Here is a 13132-nt window from a genome sequence, read left to right as displayed (position 1 = left end):
CTAATTGGTTAAAGCCTGCTGTAGCAAAAACATAACGGAACCGGACAGATGAGAGAACGTGAGGACAGATGATGTGGTGTGTGGAGAAAAAATACAAGTTGGTGGAGGTCTGACCTTTGTGGTGTTAAGAGATGAAACGTAGCTTCACTGTCACAGTCACAGGCATACCCACACACACTATGGTTCCACTGATATATTGGTTTGCTGATATACGGGCCCAATATTGTCTTTTTTATTAAAAACGGGATCTGGTCCAGTCTGATATGATCGATATGACGCAGTTTGTTTGAGTACCTATTATTTGTAGAATTGATCAATACTACACTGGCTGCCTGTGGAAAGCCCTCAACCTCAAATGATTCTCATGAGACATTTTTATCAGATTCCATAAAAATCAGCATGAACTACTAATATTATTATTATTATTAGTGTCCCATGATAGTCTAGACTATGGAAGCCCATTCACGCCACTCAATATAATAAAAAACGACTCAATTCTGACTTTATATCTCAGAATTCTGACTTTATTTCTTCCACTTCTGACTTTATTTCTCACAATTCTGACACAATTCTTTGTATCTAACTTTTTTTCCCCCTTTGGGACGGGGGGGGGGGGGGGGATTTGTCAAAAAATAGTCAAAATTCTGAGATAAAAAGAATTGTGAGAAAAAAACTGACAATTAATTTTTTATTTTATTGAGCTTTTAACGAACGGGCTTCCATACTAAACGCTGTTTCAGAGGCTTTTCTATCCTGATAAGAATACAATTCTGGGAGAATCACTGAATACTTGGATTTTGTTTGGCATACAAGTGGTCAGATTTAAAGATATTCAATATTGGCACTAAATATCAGCAGCAGCGATCCAAAATATATCGGTATCGGTGTCAGCCTTCAAAAACCCATATCAGTCGAACCCTAATACACACACAGAGCACATATCAGAGAAACAGTTTTAGGGGATAAAGTCCATTCTGTGTGTGTGTGTGTGTGTGTGTGTGTGTGTGCAGAAGTGCACATCAGCACAGGCTATCTGTTCTAAGCCAAGCCAAGTTAAATACACAACCACCTGAAAAACAGCACGAACTTAAAGTCCATCGGTCCGTTTCTCTCCTCCTGTAAACGCCATCAGAGTCAGATCATCCGAGCCTGATGATCTGAGCCTGATCAAAGCCTGAAAAGATTCACCGCTCATTAGATCCTTCTGTTCTGTCGTTCCTCTTCTCTTCTCTTCTCTTCCACGCAGCAGCCTCCATCCTACGGTCAACACATCTGAATCCATCATGGCCTAGATGGTGACATCTGTGAAGTCTCGTCTGGCAAATCCTTTCTGGAAGGCATAAAGAGACAATGCAATTCAATGTCATACAAGGCAACAGATGATGTAATCACTGTTTGGGCTAATCATTTAAAGTTATGTCACCCAATGCTTGTATAGTATAGAACAGTGATTCTCAACCTTTTTCATACCAAGGACCGCAAATTCAGTACACATTAGGGCCACGGACCCCCATTTGATGAGATTTTGTCTCTCGGACACAAATCTGAGACTATTTTTATTGTTAAAATGTCAGAATGTCAGATTTCCATAACTATCTGTATTGTAGGCAGAGAGATAACAGTGAAACTATGATCAAAACAGTCATTCTTCTACATTCTATAACTGTGTTAACTTCTTGTAAATGAAATAATGGTGAAGTTTAACAATTCATCCATTTTCTGCGGACCCCCTGGAACCTCCTCAAGGACCCCTGGTGGTCCCCGGACCCCACGTTGAGAACCACTGGTATAGAATATGGTCTTTGTGTGTGGATTCATTTGTGTGAAGACACCGCTGATTGAATTTTGACCAAACTTGTGGGAATGACTTATCTCACCGCTGCATAGATATAAATTTTCCTTTATACCACATACAATAAACATGCTTAATTTGCTCATAATGTAAACAGCTGCACTTTCTACTTTCTACTTCTGCATTTTTGCACACTTTAACACTTTATTTTGTTTTAAGGGACTCTATGGAATATATATTTTTTTGTATTTGTACTGAACTACGTGGCTTTGTGTTGTTCCCGTTTTTATTGTGCCTTGCTGCAAAATGAATTTCCCCCCGTGGCACAATAAAGAACTGAACTGAACTGAACTGAACTGCTCTGAACTGCATTTTCAAAATTACAGTGAGTGGATCTGGTGTTACATTGTCTGTTTTGTCATCTGTCTGTTATATTGCATATAATATTGCAAACACTGCTAGTTTGATTTTGAAAAATTGCAGTTATTGATCACAGAGGGGTACTTCTTCATCTGTTCATTCATTTGGATTGGATTTGGATTATAGAATACATCTTGCCAGTGCGTTTCTGCATTGTCAATATCTCACTCTGGCACAAATGTGCTATGAGTTTCCCCTGAGACTTTTGACCTGTTTGACCAAGTTTTGTCAAAATTGCACCACTGCTGTCTCAGTTATTATGTTTGAGTTAAAAATGTGGACCTTAAATTACCTTCATTAGGCCAATCAAGTGTAATTTGTAAGGATGGCTGGATGTGTGTAGCAAGTTTTGTGTCAATTGCGTTTCACTGCATGGGGGACAAATACACAAAAGCATAACTATCAAGATATAATAAGTTAAACTAAGCATTCATAAAGGTGGTGTTAGGTCAGGAAAGGACCGTGGCCAGCCGGCAGACAGATAAACAGATGGCCTTTGTTTACTCTGTCAGTTTCAGTCATGTGGGGGCGGAGTGGGGGGGGGGGGAGATACGGGAAGAACATAACAAACGGTGTCCGCTGGCTGCCAAATCCACCTCACCAAACCCTGGTTTTATTCTTCCCAGAAGACAGAAGAGAGACAAACCCAGAATGCCTCAGCCAGATTCTCTACATTCCTCCAGTCTGAGAGTGATCAGTCAACACTAAAAAAAAAACTCAAAACCCAGGCCAAACACTGGAAGTGATAGACTCAAGTCAAGTAGACATGAGGTAAAGTAGGGACCCTTGCAAGAATGCACAAGTAGTGCAGTTACATTTGAAAACAAATGAGGAAAAGAACTTGGGCTTGTTTATTCAGTATCATCTTTTAAATCACTTCTTAATACACACTTTTGTGGACTTACTTTTCTGTAATTTCCTTGCCCACTTCTAATGCCCGTTGTTTTTTATGTTACAGTTGGATACACTTCATAGTAGGCATTAGAGAATTAAGATATTATTTAATAGGATCTATCAGTGTGACATTCCAGAACAGACTGGTAAACCTTCTTGTCTATAAAAGGAGTTGCTCCCCCTCTTCCTGTCCAGTCTGCTGTAATCCTGTTAGCCAGGCACTCTGGATCTTTATCAGCTTCACAAACAGGGAAAAAAAACTGGTTAGTACTATCGCCTCACAGCAAGATTTGAAGACTCCGAATTGCCCACAGGCGTTTTGTGTGTGATGTAAAAAAGCCCTTGGAGACTTGACTGTGATAAAGGGCTGGATAAATAAACAAGACTGCTCTCTGTTGTATGTTATCTGTAGCTTTATCTGGCTTTATTCCCATTCAAGGATGTGCTTACAATTTTCCAGTAAATAATGTGAGAAAAAATGCCTAATTGAACACTTGGTCATCACTGCAACCCTGAAATGATTTAGTTTTTATTTCAATTCAATCCAACAAAGAATATGAAGGCGCACACTAAGTAAAAATAACATCATCCATGACTTCAAGCATCCTGATTCCATTACTGTCTACTGTAACAAGTCAACTAGCAGTTGTAGCATCTGACAGCCATAGATATTTCATGTTGTCCTGTGTAATCATGACAAATGACCACTTCAGATCTGTTGTTTACCAAAACCTAATGCACATTTGTGATTCTTGTTGTGCTACATGAGACGAGCTTATGATTTTCCGTCATCTATTTTAAGCAGAAAAAAAGAATACACGGATTCAAAAAATGTTTTTACAGTAAAAATTGCATCATCTTTGATTTCCCAACATGGCTTGCATAATGCATTCGACAGAAATGATTGAGACCTCCCCAGAAGCCATGAAGAAGTTCATTAACTCCAAAATGTAATTGATATCAGCTACAGGGAAAATATTTGCATTTGCTGAGCCAAATGATTTTGAGAAGGCAGAGCCAGAGGCTAACAGGGCCCAGGCTTTCAGGGTTAAAAGGGAGAGGGAAGGAGGGAGGAAAAGGAGGCCAGAGGGAAAAAAGGAGTGGAGGTCAACTGGGACAAAAAACGGATGTGTGCAGATGAAAAATAGAAAACCATCTGGTGGAGACAAAAGGTGAGAGAACTATGTAAAAACAACACGCGCTCTGCCAACACCCACACGTTTTCCTCTCCATTTATATTTCAGAATCGCGCCTTCATTCGCAACGTACCATGTAAAGAGTGCAGACACATTTTGAGTGATGAGTTTAGTTCTTTGTGTCTTAATGTCTATTTATTGGGACAATAAGTAAAATGTTTACTGTCCCATAGCACAAAATGACCATAATATATTTGTGGGGGTTGTTAGGGTTGTTGATCAATAACTCAATGTCTCAATAATTGCTTGGCCAGATGCTCTGGCTTTCAAAACTCACTCTGTGCTGGCAAAAAACCTCCCCACCCATTGGAATTTCAAGACAAACCCCCCCCCCCAAAAAAAATCCCAAAACACTGGTACCTACAGAAACAGAAACTCATACATTTCCAAATGAGCAAATGACAAAGCAGTATTATTATTCCAGTATTTTGCATGGTGATATATTACATATATATGTATTTAGACTAGACAAGCATTAAGGTGGACTGACTGGTTAAGTTTGGTAGAGGCTACTATTTAGGCAAGATTAGAATTAAGATAGACTGGCGATAAGATGGACTGACTGGTTAGGGTTAGTAGTGGTTAGTAGACTAGCGTTAAGACTGATTGCTGCGACTAAAGTACTTAGTATTTAGTATTTAGACTAGACTAACGATAAGATGGACTGACTGGTTAGGGTTAGTAGTGGTTAGTATTTAGACTAGACTAGACTAACGATAAGATGGACTGACTGGTTAGGGTTAGTAGTGGTTAGTATTTAGACTAGACTAGACTAACGATAAGATGGACTGACTGGTTAGGGTTAGTAGTGGTTAGTAGACTAGCGTTAAGACAGATTGCTGGGACTAAATACAGCTGGCCAGGGTATCATGGCCCATGGTGCCAGTGGTTATGGATCTCACCAGTTTGTAGTCTTTGTGCAGCTTGTTATACTGGAACATGTTGCAGAGGACGGTCGAGGCAGCCTTGGCAGCTTTCAGCGCCCCAGAGCTAAACCAAGATAGAGTAACAGACACTTAGAAACAACACAGACTAACAGGCAGGAAATACCAGACCAAGAGCAGAAGGGAGAAACCCAATTACTATACGATAAACACTTCACAATGATGTGTCAATGAGAATAAGGTTGTGGTTCAGACTGGGTAATGGTCAGCACAGTGGGCGGAGGCTGTTGTGTAAGAACAGTAGCAATTCCAGGAAGTGTAAAGTGAAGGGAAGAACAGGAAACAGAGGTCACAGAGATGTCACAGCATTGGCATGTCCAAAGTTTTGAATAAACAACACAAAAATTATAACAAAATAATAAGGAGCATACAATTCTCTGTGACGCAACTAATGCGAAAATGAACTAATCATAGATAACAACAACATAACACCAGTCACAAGGTTCCAACGGGTATGGATTTTTGAAGGCTGATATACCGCTGGTGATATTTTTAGATTAAAGTTGCCAATATTTTGTACCAATATTCAATTTCTTTACATTTGACCATTTTAACGGCCAAAAACAACAGTGTTTTCACCAGAACTGTATTCTTAGCAGGGTGGAAAAGCCTCTGAAGAGCATACCGATCATTAGAATCAGTTAAGGTCGTGAGCTTCCCATACACAACCAGTGTAGTACTTATCAATTCTATTCTAATGTGATCAATCAAACTGCATCAGAGCCATCATGTCAGAGGTGGACAACAGTGGCCATATTACATTTTTCGGCCCAACTGTTATATTGGTCTAACCCTACTGGACACAAATCAGCAGTTGGGTTTTAGTATAGTTTGAATGAAGTATGCTGATATTGCCATGTAGTACAATATGTTTTCACACACTGCATGTTATAGTGTACAGCACAGTTTCTGGCATCTTATCAGCTGTTTGTTTAGTCCAGGGTTCGAGATCAGGCCGTCCTACTGTCTTTATTTGCACCTATTTGGGCAGAAAAGGACCAATACTTCTACTCCAATTCCCCAGTGTACTACATTGATAGTTGCTGGGTTGGAAGTCAGGAGTTAGAGGATTAAAGGTCAGTCCTACCTGTTGTCATGGGAGGTTTTGATGCCCACCAGCTTGGGCAGGCCGTTGAAGTAAGAGATGTCACGGGCTGCTAGTGAACTGCTGGTGACCAAGTGGTTGAGGGCTCCACAGATGTTGACCACCACCTCGCTGGACGGCTCTTTCTGCAAGCCATCACTAGGCAGCTTAGACACCAGCAAGTTCACCACGTTTTTAGCTGCACGGACCAAGAAGGGGGATTAGTGTCTTACTGGACTATTTTGAAAGGAATGCACTGACCTTTTAGCACTCTTGATTTAATTGATGTGTAGCAATTCCACCTATGTGTGTTGGGGTTGAAAATATCCTTTAAATGCATGATGCCATCAACACAGGTACCTATAGGTGTCTAAGACGCTTATTCAGTGCTCAGTCATGATCTATAGCAGGGCCAGTTGCATAAAGATAGACCTAGTCTTAGACAAACTTGCTATAGACATTTATATTTACCTGTTCCAACTACTTCTTGATTGTTGTAGATCTCTAATGGGTTGTTTCTGTCTCTAAAGACTCACTCTCCTCTTCAGGCTCTTTCCAAAAACCAAAGATTTGCCATCTTGTATGAAATAGCTACATTATTTAAACTTCCCACTCCGACAGTTAGGCAGACTAGTTGCCATAACAATAAAGTTCTTAACTCAAGATTAGCCAGGGGGAAGGTGGCTAACTTTCCTAGCTCAAAATAAGTCAGTTGTAATATTTAAGTAACAGACAGTCTTAATTAGCGTAGTCCAACCTGAGAATCTAAGACCAGTCTAAGGCTTAGACTAGTCTTAAACTAGCTTTATGGAACTGGCTCCAGCAGGTCACTGTGCCAAACTGCGGCTTTAGGTTCTATTCTCACAAAAATGAGCAAAAAAAAGGCAAAAACATCTGCTATTGGCTGATCTTTGGTGCCACCAGTACAACAGGTGGTGACATCACCTGGTACCAAAGACCAGACAATAGCAGATGGCCAGTTCAGTACCCTAGTTTTCACCATTAGATGTCAGGCTTTACACAGATTTGGGTTTGGGGTTTAGTTACGCTAAGCAAACTAATAAATTGTCATCAATCATCTACTCTATAGGGGGTACCTGTTTTGTAAATATGAAGTTTATATCATATTGTTCTCCAGTTATTGTGTTCACAAGAATGTGTCTACACACAGACAGACAAAGACGTAGACGCCATACTGTCCCGCACACCTTGTAACAGGAACCTGCGTATTACCGCTTTAAATACACTACACCAGATAGTTACGCTACAGACTACAATAAGTCTAGTTTGTTTTCATCATAATCATCAATCCTGGTGTTCGTGACCGGCAGTATGCGTCTCACCCATGTGGTTCTTGTTGGTGGCGTGTCTGGCCAGGTTCCGCAGCAGGCCAGTCAGCGGTCTCAACTCCATGTCGCTGTTGGTGTCCAGCAGATCCAAAAGGATGGGCAGCATCCTCTCCTGCTCCAACACCACGCCACTCAGCACGGATGACCACTGACAAAGAGGAGTTCACATTAGTTTGTACTGGGTTTAGATGAACTCAGTTAAGATGAAACTGTATTGATCCCTGTGGGGAACTTGGCTTTAACGCAGTACGCTATTCTGCACAGTTTCCAAGTTTCCACAGTACAAATCATCAGGGGCAACAAGAGCATGGACGGTGAGATCCTGGGGACGCATTGGTGAAGTAGTTCACACAGCTCCAGTGTCAAGTTCTCTCTCCACTCATCTTCACTGAACTCCCTCAAGACCACCCGTTCCCACCAATCCTCGCTCTATCCTCATCCAAAAACACCGGAGTGCAACAACTCCATGCATCGTCTCCTTCTGTCCAACAGGTCTCCCAAAAGTAGGCCTACGGCTGCGATGAACAGCATGATGTGATAGAGCAGAATCATGGCTGTAATTGCTTTGGTTAAATTTGATAGTGGCAGGACAAGTTATTGTTATTAAAGAAAAGAAATATTGTATTTCCACAATCCTCTCTGTACAATCGAAATAACTTCAGTCATGTAAACAGGATTATTATGGGGAGTTGTCACTTTATGCAATCATGTAAACAGCTTAAACAGACTGTTGCTTTACTCACAGTATTGGCAATAGTCACATTATTCTGCGCATGTAAACATAGCCAAATATGCAACTTTTTCAATCACTTAAATAAAACAAACTATAGCCAACCAACAAAATAATGGAAACACATTTTAGTGAAGGACGGATAATATTGAGTTTGACTATTAGATAAGTTCAGTTGGTTTTTGTTAGATTTAAGATGTGTTATCAAAGAAAGAACCTGGAATACTGTGTCTCCGGCTGTTCATTCCAGACCATTTACACAATCTTGTTACAATCTTAAATTCAGACATCCAAACTGACCAGTTTATCAGACTTGCGCAATGAATGAAAGCGGTATCAAAGTCACTTCTATTGATTGTGTGCAACTGTTGGTTTTCTTGCAGAAGCATACAATTGCAACGTATGTTAAAGTTCAATCAGACTGCAGCGCATTCTGGATGTTCATGCATGTTTCATATTTTTATTATAACTTTCACTGGCATTCTTTATGATTGTATGTCTGCATAGTGATGTGTGTGGAGATCCTACCCTGGCATCTCCTGCAGTGATATTCTGCAGGGCTCCTATGGCAGCTTCGCGGCTGGTGGTGCTGCTCTCGTTGTTCTGCAGAACAGCCTTGTACAGCGCCACCACCTTAGGGTGCCACAGCCACTCGACGCCCCTCGGCTGGCGGGACACCTCTGACAGAATGGACAGATCCTGGTTATGCTGCTGTGGAAGGGGGAGGAGAGAGAGGAAAAAAAAAGGATGGTGATGGAGGCATACCTGTGTTAGCCACTACTGTCTTGTGGACTGACCTGTGGAATTGCGAATAAACCGTTTTGTACTTCTATCTTTCAGCGTCGGAGATAAACTGCAAACTGTAAAGTTAACGAGCGAGTAAGCTGTTGTTCCAGCATTACCAACAAATTCACAATAAGAAAGCTGCATATATGTTTTCACATTGTAATAGTCCTTTTAAAGTCCAAACCAGAATTTGCTAGGTTGTTACCTGACCTATTAGACAGATATTTTGGCAAGAGTACAAAAAAGTCAAACTAGAATGGGAAGGTAAGCCAAACAACCTCTCTTTGGGTCGGACTGTTTGTGTTCACACACAAATTGATCACACCAGAAATGACCCTGTCCACATGGAAGAGGACTGAAACCGCTTTTTGGCGAACCGTTTGCAAGTTTTTATCCGCACCCGAGTCTACATGTTGTGTTCACACCTGTCAAAATGAAAATCCGCACCAAATGATATAGGTGTGAAAGCCACCTTAGATACTATAGAATGATACAGCGTAAAAGTAGTAGAGAACTGGGAAGTCCATTTTGCACTTACCAGGCAAAGCTATTGGTCATGCAACCAAAACATATCAGTAGGGAGACAAGGAAGCAGGGAAATCAGATGCACTGTTCATGGCCAATGACTCAGGACTTCTGCTGACTTATTGATTATGTTGCTCGCAGTGTGAATGCGAGGTTAGATGTCATCAATTTGTGCTGCTCAATACATTCCGGTAACTTGTAACTTCCATAGTGTGTGACTTGGTAGGGTTTAGATGTAGTGTGTAACTTAATGTTCTGAATAGAAAGGGATATTGATGCTAGCGTGTATTGTAAAGTAATGTTGTTAACAAGGTGCAGGTGACAGCGACAGTAGTGTAGTGGACTTGGGTCTGCTGAGTCTGGGCAAAGAGGGGGGTGTTTCTGGGACGCTGGAATACACTGTTGAGCCCTCTTGAGGTGTCGTGGGCCTTGGTGACGGACCTGCTGACGGAGCCCAAGACTTCTATTATTGACGGACTACGCATCCATCTGTTCCGTATTTTAGCCATATAAATGTATATAAATGCCAATATTTTGCTTATTGCAGTCATTTATCACCATGTCGCTTAACAAAATAGAGGATACTAGAGTAGGTAGCTGGTGAATGTTGCTGCCTGTCTTATGGTGCTGTAGATTTATGGAGGTGTAGACTGATGTTTTCTATGGTACTCATTGGTATGGTAGTGTATCATTGTTAGACTCTGAATTGGGCCTCCATAGGAATGCTCACCTTGGATTATGGCACAAGAGATATTACATCATATCCTGTGTATTGATAAATGCAGTAATTTTATGATGAAGTGTTGAAATTTACTTTTTTGGTGTACCTACTTTCCCTCAACCCGACTCTCGATGTTTCCCAGAATGCCTTTTGACAACCCCCAGAAAAGAGGAGTGAACTTGCTGCTTTCAATCAAAGGTGGGCGTATGGGAATAAAAATATAGTTAGCTAGCCAACTAGTGAACATTGGGCCATGTCTATGATTGCAGCCTCGCCCCTTACTAAAATGGCATCATTGCAGCATTGCATTCTGGTTGTCTATGTCTATGCCAGTTATCTGCAGGAGTAAGCTATATACACCACCAAACAACAAAATGCAAGGCACATCGCCAATTGCTGTTTTTTAACAGTGTTAAAATGTTTTCAGGTGGATTTTTCCTTTTAGAGTTTTCATTTTGACCTCTCACATTCCACCAAGGCTCATTAAAGTTGGACAAACGAATGGACAAACCAACGAATGAGCACCAGTCCCTCCTGCCGCCCCCTGATTTCATCATGGGGAACAGTGAAAATACAGATGTAGAGAAAAGGAGGGAAAGGAGAAGAGGAACCAAGGGATGCATTACATGTGAAAAGAGGTCATATGAGTCCTATTCTCCAGTCTGAGAACATACATGTAACGGTGGCCTGATGCTTAGCCTCCATTAGCCGCCATTGGCTGCTATTGAGCTATTATACTATTGAGTAATGTGATCCACTGCTTCTCTGTGCTGCACTGGAACCTGATCCACCGTGTGGACCTGAGGCCATTGCTAGGGTTTGTATCTGCTAGGCCACTCGTTATGTAGCTAATATCTCTTACTGAGGCTGAGGGGAAGCACCTAGCTTGCTCATTGTCATCCATATATGTCCAATACTCCCATTTCTCTGGTGCGGGTGAATGTCAACAGTCTCAACTAATGAAAGTAAACAATAGAACACTAGTCATGAATAATAAAAAATGTCTGAAATATTACTTTTGTCTATCTAAAATGTTTAATATGAAAAACAATTTGGGGTCAAAAAAGAATGCAGGGTATCTGTAGGTTTCGGAAAGCCAAAAGACTTTTCAAGAGCTTTTTACCGCGACCAGGAATTGGATTGGATTGGAACAAAACAAAATACATTACCCACACATCTCAAACATGATCATAATTGAGATCATTTTAAATACAAATTAAAACAGTTTCTGAAGAGCAACCAGTCATGAGTGACTATGTCTTTCTCTTTCTTTCTCTATTTCCCCATTTCCTTTTCTTATACCAGGTTATCTTTTTCTTTTTTTTTCTTTTTTTGGTACTATCTGTCTTATGTTGACAATGTCCTTTTGTGTGTGTACTCTATATCTGTTGTACTCTATATCTGTTTTTTAACAGTATTTTTACAAAAGCCCATCTAGGGACAAACATTGCAAATTAGCTTAGGCTATAAATGTTATGATATGTGACATCAGACTATTTTCGTTTAAATATTCTATGTCTATGTATGTGCCTATTCAAATAAACATTGAAATGAAATGAAATGGAAAAAGCTGTCAAAAACAGTTTGTTCTGATTGAACCTTGCTAATGAAAGTTCTGAAACTACTATAGCACTATAAGAATCAGAATAGGAAATATTTAGGGAAATGATGTCAAACATGTTGGCAAATCATATTAGCTCTGATTTGTATTAATCTAATAGTGGACATGCATGTGGGTCAAACTTACTGTGACCAAGTGGAAGAGCGAGTAATGTAATAAACATAAGAAAATAAAACCAACACTACTGCCAGTCCCATTTACATCTTTGGTGAACCTACACAATTCATAGCATTAGCCTAATTACATTTCCCTTACTTTCCGACTCTGCTTTGACTATATACCATTGCATGTAAAGCTTCTGATACCACTATCTAATTTTCTACCTGCATTAACTGCCATTGATTTCATGCTTCTACGCTGGAATAAATTATTTGGCTGAAGGTATAGGGCCAGTGATTGATTTGTGACCAGGTACGTGATTTCCATGAGTCCTGTGTTGTACCTCTTTGGTGGTTTTGGTGTGCAGGGTGAAGCAGCCAATGGCCTGGCTGTCCCTGGAGGCGGAGGCCCTGGTCGGCCCCTCCAAACGGTGGCGGATCGAGGGAGGGAGCTCCATGTAAAGTTGGTAGGACAGATTCCTCAGGACACACAGCGAATTCTCCAACCCCTGGACATGAAGACCGAGGGAGGGAGGGGTGCAGGTGTAAGAAGAGGGAGGCGGAGGTGGACAAGTCATAAATAATCAGAATCATCTACCCTGAGGGGGAACTAACTATATGCACTAAAAGTTATAAATGGTTTTGCATGAAACTTTGCAGGAAATTTGTTGAACTTTGTTGATCATGCGGCAAAGAATTACTGATTAACTTTTCCCACGATTCATAGAGACATAGACGCCCAGCCAATTTTTCCAAAACTTGGTACAGTGGTAGAAGGGCAGCCCTTATGGCTACTGAACAGATATAGAGCTGATTGTCCAAGAGGTGCTGTGATAATCGGCTAAAATGCTTAAAAGCGGCTAGAATTTGAACAGGCATATCTCGTGTCCCATTTCAGGTCCAGTCATGAAAATGTGTGCATCTTCTGATGTGAAACAAGTTGGTAATGTGGCATGTAAGAAATTATTAACG

The 13132-nt window shown here is 40.8% G+C and overlaps 1 protein-coding gene across 1 annotated transcript in view; it reads right to left on the bottom strand.

Moving 5' to 3' along the window:
* Positions 1-725: 725 nt before the first annotated feature.
* Positions 726-13132, bottom strand: part of LOC139645902 (plakophilin-3-like) — a 33442-nt gene continuing 21035 nt past the window's right edge. The window contains exons 8-13 of the mRNA XM_071521775.1: positions 12505-12669; positions 8938-9120; positions 7674-7827; positions 6334-6529; positions 5205-5292; positions 726-1330 (exon numbers count right to left, since the gene is read on the bottom strand). Coding sequence (XP_071377876.1) covers positions 1289-1330; positions 5205-5292; positions 6334-6529; positions 7674-7827; positions 8938-9120; positions 12505-12669 — 828 coding nt within the window. The 3' untranslated portion in view covers positions 726-1288. The remainder of the gene's footprint in view (positions 1331-5204; positions 5293-6333; positions 6530-7673; positions 7828-8937; positions 9121-12504; positions 12670-13132) is intronic.

The sequence above is a fragment of the Centroberyx affinis genome, unplaced genomic scaffold (genome assembly GCF_046629955.1).
Source record: "Centroberyx affinis isolate AG114_WGS23_722 - 3 ecotype Tasmania unplaced genomic scaffold, CSIRO-AGI_Caff_v1 ptg000078l_1, whole genome shotgun sequence".
NCBI lineage: Eukaryota > Metazoa > Chordata > Actinopteri > Beryciformes > Berycidae > Centroberyx > Centroberyx affinis.
Note: the sequence above shows the minus strand (reverse complement) of the source record. Positions and strands in the feature narration are given on the sequence as shown.